The sequence below is a fragment of the Strongylocentrotus purpuratus genome, unplaced genomic scaffold, assembly GCF_000002235.5.
Source record: "Strongylocentrotus purpuratus isolate Spur 01 unplaced genomic scaffold, Spur_5.0 spur5_scaffold_15, whole genome shotgun sequence".
In the NCBI taxonomy this organism is placed as follows: domain Eukaryota; kingdom Metazoa; phylum Echinodermata; class Echinoidea; order Camarodonta; family Strongylocentrotidae; genus Strongylocentrotus; species Strongylocentrotus purpuratus.
The window spans coordinates 34,163,795-34,178,186 of record NW_022145600.1 but is presented as its reverse complement, the minus strand read 5'-3'; the positions used below and the strand labels follow the sequence as shown (position 1 = coordinate 34,178,186).

General features: G+C 34.9%; 2 protein-coding genes across 5 annotated transcripts in view; one reads left to right on the top strand and one right to left on the bottom strand.

The window, feature by feature from the left end:
- Window positions 1-237, bottom strand: part of LOC100887860 — a 25,472-nt gene extending 25,235 nt beyond the window's left edge. For 2 of the 3 annotated variants that reach the window (XM_011673357.2, XM_003725136.3), the window contains exon 1: window positions 144-237. The gene's annotated coding sequence lies outside the window, so the exon portion shown is untranslated. Of the gene's footprint in view, window positions 1-61 lie in introns of all 3 variants that reach the window. The other variant, XM_030986289.1, reaches the window with a different exon arrangement.
- LOC579422 (trichohyalin) lies at window positions 121-14,392 on the top strand. Of its 2 annotated transcripts, XM_030986290.1 has the most exons (21): window positions 121-368; window positions 1,370-1,545; window positions 1,959-2,033; window positions 2,354-2,574; window positions 3,079-3,163; window positions 3,897-4,139; window positions 4,392-4,466; window positions 4,846-4,929; window positions 5,369-5,529; window positions 5,913-5,968; window positions 6,353-6,501; window positions 7,175-7,273; window positions 7,641-7,782; window positions 8,291-8,468; window positions 9,059-9,148; window positions 9,592-9,712; window positions 10,247-10,456; window positions 11,081-11,259; window positions 12,135-12,203; window positions 13,022-13,036; window positions 14,203-14,392. In XM_030986290.1, exons 2-21 carry the CDS (start codon window positions 1,390-1,392, stop codon window positions 14,375-14,377), a joined length of 2,583 nt encoding a protein of 860 aa, XP_030842150.1. In that variant the 5' UTR covers window positions 121-368; window positions 1,370-1,389; the 3' UTR covers window positions 14,378-14,392. The 2 variants fall into 2 exon arrangements, with proteins under 2 accessions (XP_030842150.1, XP_030842151.1); XM_030986291.1 differs by lacking the exon at window positions 13,022-13,036 and having other exon boundaries at window positions 125-368.

Below are 14,392 nucleotides of genomic sequence, written 5' to 3'. Positions count from 1 at the left end.
CAAATTCACGCCACGATATACCACGATATGATCAAAATACATCCAATTTTATACGTCTTACCTCCTGTAATTTTATAAATGCTTCAGGAAATCCGTTCAGAATAAATCAATGATTCGTAAATAATACTCAAAAGTAACATTACCTATTGGAATCGTCAGATATTCAACTTTAGATAACCAGTTTAAAGAGCGCTGAAAGATTCACGTATCCCTAGAAACACCAAGCTTCGCCATATGAATGACGTCAAATTTACGGGTGCTGATTGGTCAATTCAGGGGAAGAAGAGGAATCTACAGAGAACATTTTTGCGAGCTGGAATTTCTACGCTTATCAAATCGAACCATTCTCAAGTTACGGGACGAAAAAGGTAATGATTGTAGAACATGTAAATGAATTATAGATATTAATTTAATACTGTGTATTATATTTTGTCGAAACATTAATCTTTAACGTAAGATATTGCACCCAAAATCGCTGGAAGCAGCAGAAGAAGCTCGGCGGTCTCATTAACTACGGTAAGCAAGACAGAATCCACGGGAGAGAAGCCCGTCGGACCTGTCGCAACCACTCGCCATATCTTCCTAGTTGCTGCATGCTGCACAGGGCCAGCCAGAACGCAAACATATATAATCATAATATTGTCATAATTGATGTCGTGTAGCTCTAAGTAATATTGTTAGATCTTCATCGTCATGATACACATTTGTCTTCATTCCTACATTTCATGAAAGAGGAATTAACTTGAGAGTTGAGACTTGTCTAACCTGAATTTTAGCCTAGTTTGGAAAGATATTAATTAATCGTGGACCCTTAATCATTACCTTAAACTTAAAGTTTAGGCCTGTTATTGCTTTGAGTATGACTGTGTTTATGACTATGTTCTGGAAACAAAAGTGCTAGTGTAATTTGTACATGACCTGATGATCATGATGATTTCCATCAGAGATGTAATTAGCTCCCTCGAGCAGCATGCCCTCGAGTTAAGATGTAATTAGATTGAGAAGTTAGCATTTAGATTTGTAGCTGAGTTTTCTTCATTTGGCTGAATAATGGTATGATTATGATAACCAAAACGAAAACAGATCAAGTCAAAGTGACCAATTAGAGTTTAAAAAATAATGTTTATTATCATTCTTATTTTATTCTTCTTCTTATTCATTATAATAATATATTATAGTACTGATATTATTATTATTATTGATGTGAAAAATTCATCTAAGTTTTGCTTTCAAGGCAGCCAAGAGAAGACCATTGACATTCTCCATTGAAATCAATGAAATTTGCAGATAAATGAAAAATTAGAAAATGGAATTAGAAAGGTTGTCCTCCTTATCTTTTATGATCTATGATTTACTCCTTCCAAACTAGGAAACTGAAGGTCATTGAAAATGTCTTGTGTTGAGATTGCTTCCATCATCCCTACCTCCTCATGGAGACTGGACGCCCTGGAGGTCAGTCTAGCGGTCATCTTTGGGGTCATCATAGGGGTCATTCTAGCCATCATCATCTCAAGATGCTTCGTCAAAGAAATTGCAAAGGACAGGGTATGTAGGCTATTGGTTTCTTTCAGAATTCAGAGAGAGTTGTAGGTTCTTCGCACAGTATTTTATGTCTATTTTAAGTTTTTATTTGTATTTGTTTGTAATACTAAATGTATTTTAGCTGAGTGGATGGGAATTAAGGGGCAATAAATTATAGCATTTGGTTGGCTTTATCTGTGAAATATGTGCAATGCGTGAAGGAAAACACCAGACATTGTTATCTACAGTGTAGGTCAGAGCAAAGAATCAGATGAAAGAAAATGAAAATGCATTTATGACAACAAAAAATCATAAATTTCACTGTAAAATATGTACCGGTATATGGAAAACTATGGATGTGAAAAGTAATTTATTAATATATAGGACTAAGGAAATATTAATTATTATGTTTTAACCTTTCCTTTTTCCTTCTTTAGATTCAAAAGCATCAAGATGACACTGTTGTAAAGAATGCTGCATATGAAGTTGAAGTTGCAGGCTATGCTGACATGGTAAGGAAGACATTAATCAGCTTATCATATGTTAAAGAAGAAAACTGTCATTTTCTCAAAAAATTGTGAATTTTTGTCTAATTTTTAAAATAAATATGGATGAAGATTTTGACATGAAATATAAAATATATCACAATGTGCCTTGTATTTTCTTTGTTTTGCAGTGTAGAACAAGGGTGCCTTTAATACAATTCCAAAAGAAAAGCTTTTACCTATGAATATTTCATAAAGCATTTGATTATGTATTGTTATTGGTTTCATGCGAAATACAAAGTAGATATTATTGTCTTATATCCTCCATATCATTTCTATCAATACAGACATACAGGAAAACTAAAACGTCGACAGTCAATGAGAAGTCCTCCCGTCAGAAGCTGATCAAACAAGATGATGGATATGATGAGGAAGATGGAGAGTATCGGAGGAAGAAGAGGAGGGATGAATCAGATGATGATGATGATGGAGAAGAAGAGGATGAAGAGGAGCTGATGAAGGAGAAGTTAGCCTCAGGCATCGTTATTGCACTTACAATGCCATCAAGGTAATAGAGCTGAGATCGCTTTGTTTTAATAAGTCATGCTTATAAGGATGATGAAGACAGGGACATGATATTTTGAAGATGGAAGTGAATGCTGATGACCAGTAGATAATTGAGCTTATAGAAATTCTGACCTGGACATATCCTAAGTACTCAGTCATAGAAATGTAATAACTTTTTTAAATGTCCAAAAAGCTCTTTAGAAATAAGAAAGTGAATTTTACATTAAAGTTTATATGAATGGTGCATATTTATAAAACTAGGTTGAATAGGCTAATATTTTTTTTTTCTTTTTTACTGAATCCCATAATAAATCATGAATTTATAGTGTAAAACATAGGCCATGTGTGTAGCACTTTAGTGTTTTAATTTTATTGTTGTTGTTAGATTATGATGGTTTGTTGGTTTATGATTGTTTGTAGATTTATGTTTATTTGCTTGTTTTTTGTACAATATCTTCTATAATGTATCCAATGAGTGAATACATATTCCTATTTCTCCTGACAGTGAGAAAACCATGGTAGAGCTTAGCCTTCAAGACTTTCAAGCAACCAAGTCCATGGAGAGAGAACTGCTGGAGGAAAGAGAGTCGGTATGTCACTTATCAACCTTCAATCAAACATAGAATATATAATACTTTGCATGCTTTACTCTTACAGTTCATGGTGTATATTACACAACAAATTTATGATGTATGCGCTTGATTGATTATTCTGTTTTATTTACTAATGTGAAGCGCTTTGAGCACGTTTATGCAAAGGTGCTATATGAATATCAATATGTATGTATGTATATATACGGATATCTCTTTATTTATTTCTGTTGCTTTTATTGGATAAAAGGGATTAATAATAGGGGAATACAGGGAAATAGACGTCCAAGGAGTTGATTTTTTGTGAATAGAACAGTGTAGAATTATTATTGAATCCTCTTGTCATATTCAATTGAATGTCTTGTCATATTTAATTGATCAAGTCATTTGTTGATCTTATTCTATTGACTACTCAATGATGTTACTTCTATAGATTTAATGTTTAGACCACTCAATTCAAGTAGGCACTTGTTTAAGAATGGTTAAGAAAAAAAAATGGGTGTTCTTTTCTTCAATATTAATTTTAAATGTGCTTTTCGCATCCTATTAAAAAAAAAATTTAAAAATCCCTTTTACTTGTAGGTGTTTGTTCATAATCTTCAAATGATGTCATAGACAAGTCAATTCAAGTAGGCACTTGTTTAAGAATAGTTAAGAATAAAAAAATGGGTGTTCTTTCTTCAACATTATTTGTAAATGTGCCTTTTTGGGTAAAATTCTCTTTTACTTGTAGGTGTTTGTTCATATTCTTCAAATCCTGCTTGGAAGGTTTGTGACTGCAGAGAGGATGGATGAAAAGTTTGCTGCAGACTTCATTGACAGAACCTCCCAGGAGCTGAGTGATGCTAAAGATTCCCTTGAAGCATCTCAGTTAATGGTGGAGCAAGATTTGAAGAATAGATCAGATCTGATGAAGGATCCTCTCGCCCTGGAAGAAGTGCTTGAGAATTCAAGATTGGATTACATTAGAAAGATGGTAAGCCCACTGTGCTTTATTGTAAAACATGCTCTCATATTGATATGTTACTGTGAAGGAAACGTCTACATATGAATGCAGTTCTGTAAGATATGACAATAAACAATGTCATGATTATTTCATATCACTAAGAGAATATATGGAAGTTAGCATGTGCTGCATGTGAAGTACACTGTCACAAATTGCAAATAAATGTATGAAACCATGTTTTATTCTACATTTTACTTTGATCATCTTTCTTTTTAATTGCAGGATGGTTTAGTCCAAGATGCTCAGATAAAAGTGAAGGATAAGCTAAGCAGGGAGGCTGGGCTCTCATCTGAAGAGGTAACTTATTGACATTTTATACAGTATTTGCTTCATTCTCTCTCTCTCTCTCTTTCTCTCTCTGTTTGTCTATCTGCGTCTCTCTCTGTTTCTATCAATACTTTTGTTGATATTTTTAAGAAGGCTACTAGTGCCTTGGGCAATTTTGCAATATTAGTATGAGAATGGAACTTTGTGACTGTCCGGTGCTTTCATCATTTTTTTTTTTTTTTGGGGGGGGGGGGGGAGGGGGGTGCCAGGAGTAAGATATTTAACACAATAAATTAAAAAAATTATAACATCAAAAAAGTATTTGATTGCTCTGGAAACATGCATTTCCCATTTAACAATGTTCCCAGTTGTAATAATTGTTTCTAATTTGCACTCTCTTCATCTGTAGGTGGAAGCCATCATGAAGAAGCTGTTAGAAAACATGGCTGCCGCAGAGAGGATGATCGGTCAGGAGCAGAATAGACAAGCTACGGTAAGAATTGCAGCTTTCAGATAGTGTGTGTGTGTGTAACCTTTGACCTCTGACAGGTTTGTCAGAAGCAAAATAGACAAGCAATTTTAAGATCCTGTGAAATAAGTCATGTTAGTTTAACCTTTGACCTTGGAGGGACATGTTCTGATGAAAAGAAATGTGACACAAATATTGTTGATAACATGAGCCAAGGCTTCCCCTTATTCGTAAAATGTGCAGATGAAAAGTGTAAGAATAAGATTAATACATGTAGCTCTCAACGACCAATCAGAAGTCGGTGTCTTGGGATTAAGCCACAGATGTATGTTCAATACAAGTTTACGATCCATTGTTCATTGAATGTTACATTGACCAATGATGACATAGTGAATTCAACTAAATGTAATCATACTCTTTGTCTATAACTAATAATCGTACTTCCCTTTCTTTCTAACTCTAGATATTAAATGAGAGACTGTCTAAACGCCAAGCACTGTCTGAACAGTATGCTCAGGTTACATCAAGAGAGAGCAAGGGCAACCAAACGAGGAATAAGAGCTTGAATGAAATCGCTAAATACCTGGCTGAAGAAAGAGAACTCAACCAATCTCAAGCAAAAAGGTAAATAAAACAGAGGATCAGATAGCAGCTATTTGTATTTCATCTTTGATTGATGAGTAGGAGTGATTAGAGGTTTGAGGGTTGTTTAATTTTGAGATTTACCTACCGTAAGTGATTAATGGTACACAAAGAGGACTAAATTAAATGTTTTACACATAATGTATCTACCTCGAGCTTGCTTGTTGGGGAGATATGTTTTTTTTTAGTATAAAGATGAATTAATTAAGCTAAATACTGGAAAGAAAAATAGGATTTGCAGTTTTGAAAGCTAGACCTCAACTTAAAGTGGGAGGAATATATAAATGAGAAAACTCTTCTTACAAAGAATATTATTTGATTTTTACCCCCCTCTGTCATTTATTTTTGCCATATTTTCTTCACAGCATTATTAAACAATACCAGGCTGATGTAGAAAAGATTCAGGAAAATCACAAAGCAGGTAAGAAACTTGAGACAGAAAATTAAACATTTTTTGCTTTTTGTCATGTTTTTAGTCACAAATTTGACTATTTTTACAAATAAAGTTGTGAAATGTATAAAAAGTATTTCTAAACTGAGAAGTGGAAATCGGCAATACATGATGAAAGAAAGTGTCATCCAATATCTATTTAATTATTTTAGAGAAGGTTAACAGTTATTAAATTAAGCAACTCTTCAATCTACCATCTGTTCATGTATTAGGGTGGAACTGTTTGCTACCAGTGTTCACATCAAGCAAGCAAACGTATATGGAGTGTTCTTGCCTACAACGAATTGTGATTTGATCAAACAATCAGTAAAGTAGAGATCTTATTTGTTTGTTTGATTTATTTTCTCTCCTTAGCTGTATCAAAACAAAGTCAAGAGCTAGCTGAGAAGCTGCAGCAACACCGGGAGAGGAAGCTGAGAGCATTAGAAAAGAAGCAGGAAGAGAAGAGAGAGAAACTAGCAGCCAAGGCCCCACAAGTTGTCAATCCAACAGACTTTGTAGAGGTATATACAGCAAGGGCAACACACATGGGTGGGGGGGGGAGGGGGTGAGGGGGTATGGTTGATAGGGGGAAGGGTGTATTGGAGAAGATATTGGGTGAAAGAGAGAGAGAGAGAGAAAAACTAGCAGACAAGGCTCCACAAGTTGTCAATCCAACAGATTTTGTGGAGGTATATACAGCAGAGATGGGGATATGCTTAAGGTGGTTGTTCAGTATGTGCTTATGATTTAATATACAACATTACTTGAAGTCAACTTTATCTTGGTCAATATAGACTCTTCAATAATTCATTAATAGAGTAATGATGAGATAGAATTCCCTCCTGAATTATTAACAATCTTTCTTTCCCTAGGATATTATTATTAACTAATAAATAATGTAATAATAATAATAATAATAATAACAATATTTATAAAGCGCAACATATCCATCTCTAGAGATGTTTAAGGCGCATACAAATAGTTTGAATTAATATTCAACATACTTAAGATTAAAGAAATATTAAATGTTAACTTGCATTAGATCATACATGGTGCCAAGGTACATACAATGTTGCACAGTGTGATTGTTTAATTTTTAATGAATAGTAAGTATTTTAAGCCCAGTTCTTCTTTTTCTCTTCACTGTGATTCATTGCTCAAGTATACATGTTTCCTTCCTTCTTACCTCACCAGGCTCATCATGACCTTCTTGAGCAGCAGCGTAATGAGAAGAATGATTTGATAGATGAGCTTGACTACCACGAAGCAGAAGAATTGAGTCTACTCAGAAAGGTATGCTGGTTCTCTATGGAATCGAGGATGATCTTGAATTGCATTTGACTCTGGATATGGTTATCTCTGCCTTACAATGCCATCATGTGTGATCATAGTTGAACTGTTAGTAGGCTATCTGTTTGCAATAGACATACCTTAAATTGACTTTACTGGTTAACTTTGCAATAATACGGTATTTAAAGTTGTTTACTACTTTTAAACCATTCTAAGTTCCTCTGAAGCTTTATAAGTTTAAATTAATGAGCAAGGTATATGATCTGAATCTGTGAACAAAGTCTTTTAAAAAATGTTATGTGAAGTTGTAAATACAATATCAAGCTTTTCTTGCTCATGATGGTTTTGTATGTTTGAATTAACTTTACAGACCTTGGAGGAGGAGAGAGGGAATGAGTTAGCAGAGAAAGACAAGTCTGTGTTTGAAGAGCTGGCTGAGAAGGCTCAGTTGAATGAGAAGGAAGCTAATCGTATCGTCAAGAAACATCAAGCTAATGTGACTGCTTATGAAGGTATGTGTATATGCAGCAAGAACTCTTCAGGCTTGCATGTTCATGTTTGATGTGTTAAACTGCAGCATTTTTTGTATTTTTAAATAATGACAGAAGCATAATATGCTTCACATTTCTGTATCTTGTAATACAGATAGTGAGTGTGCATAGGACCTTTGATGTTCATAGCTATATTTTTCTTCCCCATGTGCCATTTATTTACACTAATTTAAAATTCACCACAACTTTGTTTTCCTGCATTATGAGTCTTCTGTATTCTTGTCTTGTTCCATTGCCATCATCTTTGTAGGTTTGGTCATTTATTATCTGCAGTTATTATGACTTCTCCCAAGTCTATGCATGCATGTTTTTGGTAATTGTTATGGTTGTGAAAATACAGGAATTGAGTTGTCTTCTCCCTAACCCCCATCATATTTTGTTATTTCTATTAACTCCCTTCCCTTATCCCTATTTCCATGTGAAGCTATTCAGTCTCTCTAACAATTACTGATCATCCCTTCCTTTACAGAGCAACTTGATCAGGAGAAGAAACGTCAGAACATGCTGCTACAGGAGAAGATTGAATTACGCAAAGCATCATGGGAAGAGGAACAGAGACGAGCCGCGGCTGAGCAGCAGCAGTTAGCTGAACAGCAAGAACGAACTATTACAAAGCTGATTGATACACAGTCAACTCTAGATGAAGAGTGAGCCAACATTTCATTTATTTAATAGATTAATTATTGTAATGCTAGCATTGGTGTCGTCGTGTAAAAGACTATAGAGTGGTGAAGTGTGACGTCATAAAAAATCTATTTTTAAAATTTCTCAATTTTTTAAAAAATTTTCCGGAGGAGCATCAAAAATAATGTCCAATTGTCGAAAGCCTATACTGTGTTCTAAAAAGAAATAAGGATGAAGGATTGTAGTAAATTGTGCGTATTGCTGCGTTGTTGTTGCTCAGCTGTATAAATGTGATGAGAGCAGTGGTTGTAAAATATTCCCCAGGGGCAATAGATGAACACCTATTATTGTGCATAGCTTAGTAAAGTGCCTTGATTCATCTATATTCTGTATTAAGAATTCAACCATGGGAAAAATATTAAAAGGTTGAATTAAGTTACGTATTTTCATAAGCGTACATCAATGGGATAATTATGCCTAGCGGTGGCTAAGGAAGATGATATACTTTCCTACATTTATCTGTGAGCTTATAGATAATATAGAGTTGTCAAAAATTATATAGCTTCCAGTAGACAGTGTTGTAATTAGAATTTATTTGAATTTTTTATTCCAGGTCAAAGAGACAGATTATGCTTCAACATGAGCAGAACGTCTCAGCTCTCAATAACCATCTACAGATGACCAAACTCAAACAACAAAAGCTGTAAGTACATGAAAAGCTAAAAGATTATAAAAAGTTCCTCAAAGTAGCAGACCAATGAAATAATTAAATCCATTTCTCAGTCCAAGGCATGGTATTCTGATGAAGTTTATTGAAAAGAATGTCCTTCAAAAAAATTACATGTATTTGGTTTGATTCCATTGGTACATAACTAAAATCTGTAGTAGTGGCCTTTGTGTACTGCCAGGAAATGGTGGTAAGCACATATGTAAAATCATGACCAAATATAATAGTATACATTTTCTAGTTTGTGGTAAAAAAAAAATCCAAAAAATGTTATATCATTTGATTTCTTGGAAAGAAAAGAGTGTTCTAGTAGTTTGAGATTTCGTATTTTGTTTTTGTTACATTTTGCTTAGTTCACAAGAGAGCTGTACACTAGATAACACATAGATTGTTTTTTCCTATCTGTCATATCATTGCAGGCTTGAAGCAAAGCTGGCCAAGAGAAGAGCTCGCTATGAATCCATAAAGGCAGAGCATTCACAAGAGAGGCTAGCAAGAGGAGAGGATGATGAAGAAGAGGGTGAACTCACAACAAAACAGGTAATAATCATAAGCAACTGAGGTAAAGAGGAGTATGGGAAGATAAACATTCTCATTTGTTATCTGTGAAAGTAATAGTAAAGTGACACAGGTTATAATATATATGCTCTTATAGCCCATCCTATACTAGTTGTGTAAATTATTTTTCTAGAAATGAATAAAACTGTGTTAGAGATGTCTTGGAGTTATTGCTTGTCAGATAGCTTTGAATCTACTGAATTACATCAACTCTATCCCAAACATGTAATCTAAGTTCTTCTTCTGTTTTTAATCAACCTATCAATTGATCAGTTAACCATGCACCCAATGAACCAATTAATCAGTCAATGAATCCTTTTCAATCATTTGTTATCAGGCTGAGGAGCTCGCGACTGAAGAGCAAGCCATGAGAGAGGAGCAGCAGGCAGCCATCTTGGCTCTCAGAAAACAGGATCTTAATTCATCTTTTGTTTTGAATCAACCTATCAATTAATCAGTTAACCAACCAATGAACCGATTGATCACTCAATGAACCTTCCAATCATTTGTTATCAGGCTGAGGAGCTAGCGGTTGAAGAACAATCCATGAGAGAGGAGCAGCAGGCAGCCATCTTGGCTCTCAGGAAGCAGCTTGCTCACGAGACTGAGGAGGTGTTGAAGGAGCAGGATGCTAAGATGGGTATCCTGATTGGCAAGCTCCAGGCCGGGCAAGCCAGGAGACAAGGAGTCATCAAGAAGCTGGATAGAGCTGTCAAAGATCTCCAAGTAAGTATCTCTTGGTTGATCCTGTGAGTGTTGTGGTCGAGTGGTTTAAGGCGCCTGACTGGAGATGCGAAGGTCGAGGGTTCAAATCCTGACACAGCACTTATATCCTTTGGGAAGATATTAACCTACACTTGCTACTCTCCACCCAGGTGTTAAATGGGTACCCGGTAGGATGCGACCGTCATTGTTGGTCAAACAGTTTTTGAGCGTCAAGTAACGCCGGGCTGGAATGCCCCCAGGGATTGAAGATTGTGCACACATTGTGTACGGGCAAGCACTGAATCCAATGACCGAGGTAATAGTGTATCTGTAAAGCGCTTAGAGATGTCCGAGATGTATGAAGCGCTGTATAAAAGCTGAATATTATTACTATCATTATTTTGTTGTTGTTCTTGCCGTCGTTTATTGTACCCAACTGCTAAGGAAGCACATTTATGCCTGTAGCACCCATCTTCAGCTATAATGTGAAGTCTTATCCAAAAGATTGAGTAATTAGGGATTAATCCTTACAAAAGAGCATGCATTGACTTAGTTTTAAATCAAGAAACTTGTGGTGACCCATGACTTTTTGTCATAGTCATATTAGTTGCATTCCTAACCCAAACTACCCGCTCTCTTCCACAGGATCAGCTTGTTGATTCCATCGCTGATACCAACGTGGTGTCAGAACGGAAGACAGAGCGCATCATGGCGGCTCACATGCAGGAGATTGAAGACATTGAAGAGAAGCTTCGCCAAGCGAGGGCGCACCAGGAGGACCAGCTTCAACATAAGATGGAGACTATTAAACTCATGAGAGAAAAGTAAGCAGTCATTATGATACAACTAATACACAGCAGTGCGGGCATTTGTAAGAATTACCCACACAAGGTACCGAGTGTAATTTTACTAATGCCCGAACAAAATGATGTGTATTATTTGTTTTATAAGATGATGTTTTATTTGTTTTGATGAAAGATGTTTTATAACATGATTTTACTAATGACCGGTCATTAGCAAAATATGTATTAGGCAAAATAAATGCCTGGTCACATGTACGTTCTCAACCAATCATTTGATTGGGATCCACATCATCATCTTATAAGATACAATGCTTGTACAGGGCATATCACTGACAAAGTGTGTTTGGACAAGTACCGCACATGTTTATAACTATATATTGACTCGGGTCTGATCCTGAATCATGTCTCTTTGATATAGTGGCATTGAAGGTTCGTTCACAGATGTCAATAATCACATCTGGACCCTGTAACATAACAAATAATAAAATTAATTGTATCTCCCTACAACTACTTTTATCAACTTCATAATTCAGTCAATCATAACTTTACAATAATGAGTGACTTACATTCAATTGTGTATTACAAATACACAAAATGAATGGTAAGGTACAGTGAATTGCAGCAACTAATATTGGAGATACAATTGATTTTTATGATCGATTCTAATGTCAATTTTTGAGGATACCAGGGTCTTAATATATGTTGTGAAAATCCAAATTCCAACATCAGTAATATAATGTATTCATTCATTTAAAGCCAAAGTATTTTATTGAATTTTCCTGTTTCAGCAAACAATATCCATCGATATTGATTGATTTTGCAAGGCAACCAATTTTTAAACACAGCATATCATTGCAAAATGTAATACATGTTTTTTTAATAATTTTCAATTCTAGGACTCTTGCCGAGGAGCTAAAGAAAGAAGCCAACAAGCCTTCAAATGACCGTCGCAGGGAGACTAGCTCGTAAGTATTACAATCATTTTGTGTTGCCAATTTAAAGATTCCATATTATACCTTTTCCGAAAGTAACTATTCTGAGAAATACTTGTAAAATATCTTACTGCATCAGGATTAGACTCCCAATCATTTTATGCAAATGATGGAGAAAGATATGCTGAAAGTGAATCTAATCATAATTATGTCTTGCTTTAAATACAGCATCATTCATTTGATACTGAGTGTTCTAGATAAAGACCAGTTATGGTCATGTGATTGCATTGTGAAAGAAACGTTGTGCAATCGATCAGAATTTTTTTTTAGCCCAATCTTGATTAAGCTACAAGTACTTTACACAGAAAGATGTATATGGGACTACCCCCACACGTGCGTGACACATGTGTTATATCTATCTGGTCCAAATAGATATAATAATTTACCAAATATATCAATTGGTAGGCGGTTTCTCTGCAAAATTTGTATGATCGCGTATTAGTCAAAACATATTCTTTCACATGATTGGTGATAAGAGCTTCCATTTCATTTTTTGAGAGGGGGCGTTTTTAAAACTGGTCTTTACCTTTAATATATATTCTTATATATATATATATATATATATATATATATATATATATATATATATAGATATATATCATATGAAATACCATGTATTTATGTATTATTTTCTGTTTTTTTAATGGTTCTGGGTTCTATCCTAATGCTTTTGTTTTCTTTATTTTTGCACCAATGCACACTCATGTCATGTGACCTAACCACACCAATCACCTGATCCCTCCCTATATCACCTGACCATGTGAACCCATGCTATCACATGATTAATCCAGCCATCAAACATCAGCGTAAGTCTTGCATATACTACCATGCACATTCTTGCATTAATTGTTCTCAGGGCAAGTCCAAGCTATTTTGTCCCGTATGTTTACCAACTTCATCTCAGATTTGAGGATATCTGATCATTGTATGAGGTCAATAACCATTCTAGAGTATACATCAGACCAAATATGAAGTGACTCATTTGATGTCAATTTATGATCAGACTCTACAATACTTAGTAACGTAAGAGATACCAAATGACTAAATATCTTGAACTTGCCCATCAATATTACTTATTTTCTTCCATTATTTCATTTTTGCTTTTCAAGTAATTTTGTCTTATGCTGCCAATTCACATTCTGCAATCTGCATAGATAATTATAAACTGATAGTGTATTATCAATGCTTTTGTAAATTATAACATTGGGTTTTATTTTTGTATTAAAGCAATTCTCAACGTTCATACATATCATCAAACCTTGCAGCCAATTAAATGCTCTCATATGCTGACTAATAAAATCACAAGGCTTACTAATCATTGCTCTCTTTTGAATTCCCTGAAAATGTTTGTGTTATAAAACAATAATGCTGTGAAATGATGCTGACAATCTGTCAATAGTTGTAGTATAATATCCAAATATCTGGGTTTCTAACAAATCCTGACTAACCGGTTCTGCATAAGAAACTTACCTATGAAAAGAGATTTGAGATTTCTCCTTTATTCTCAGCAATACATGGGAGATTTAGCCAATCATTGTTCAGATGCTTTGTCATAAGTGTCATTGAGGTTTTCAATTGCTTGGTGTTCTTATCATGCACATATTAAGCAGTATTCCATAACTCAGAATCTGAAATTATATCTCCATCTGGTGTCAAACTGTGGACATAGCATTGCAAATTAATGTAACTGCAGATTTCTTGTATTTTTTTGTAGTTGTTGCCAAGTTTATTCTAGGTTGCACATGTCAACAAAGCGCTCTTAATTTCACTAGTGTACAAACTTTTATGTTATTTTTGCCTTGAATGTTTAGGTATGATAATAGGTTTTACAAACCTGTGAGTATCCTATCTCAACAGTTTCCCTGCACTCATTTTTTAATGTCAATCCGTAATTTATCAACCTGTACCTATGCTGTGCATTTCCATTTGTGAACAGGACTTGTAAATAAATCTGTTAATATTATCCACACAGCGGAGCTCTGCAGTTGATGACTAAGATTCTGGAGAGTAATCGTCAGAAGCAAGCTTTGAGGCAGCTAGAACAAGAGATGAAAGTTGAGACCATGAAACAGAAGGAAGAACTCAACGATCAGCTTGAAGATGCTCTAGAACAAGAACTAAAGGTGAGTAGTATTAAGGAGGAATAGAAATTCAAATACAAC

Bases quoted from the DNA above. Each gene is read 5' to 3' on its own strand.
- LOC579422 (XM_030986290.1), top strand. From the start codon at position 1,390: ATGTCTTGTGTTGAGATTGCTTCCATCATCCCTACCTCCTCATGGAGA. The intron at 3,164-3,896 runs GTATGTCACTTA...TTTTACTTGTAG, and splicing joins TGCTGGAGGAAAGAGAGTCG to GTGTTTGTTCATATTCTTCA. The intron at 8,469-9,058 runs GTGAGCCAACAT...TTTTTATTCCAG, and splicing joins CAGTCAACTCTAGATGAAGA to GTCAAAGAGACAGATTATGC.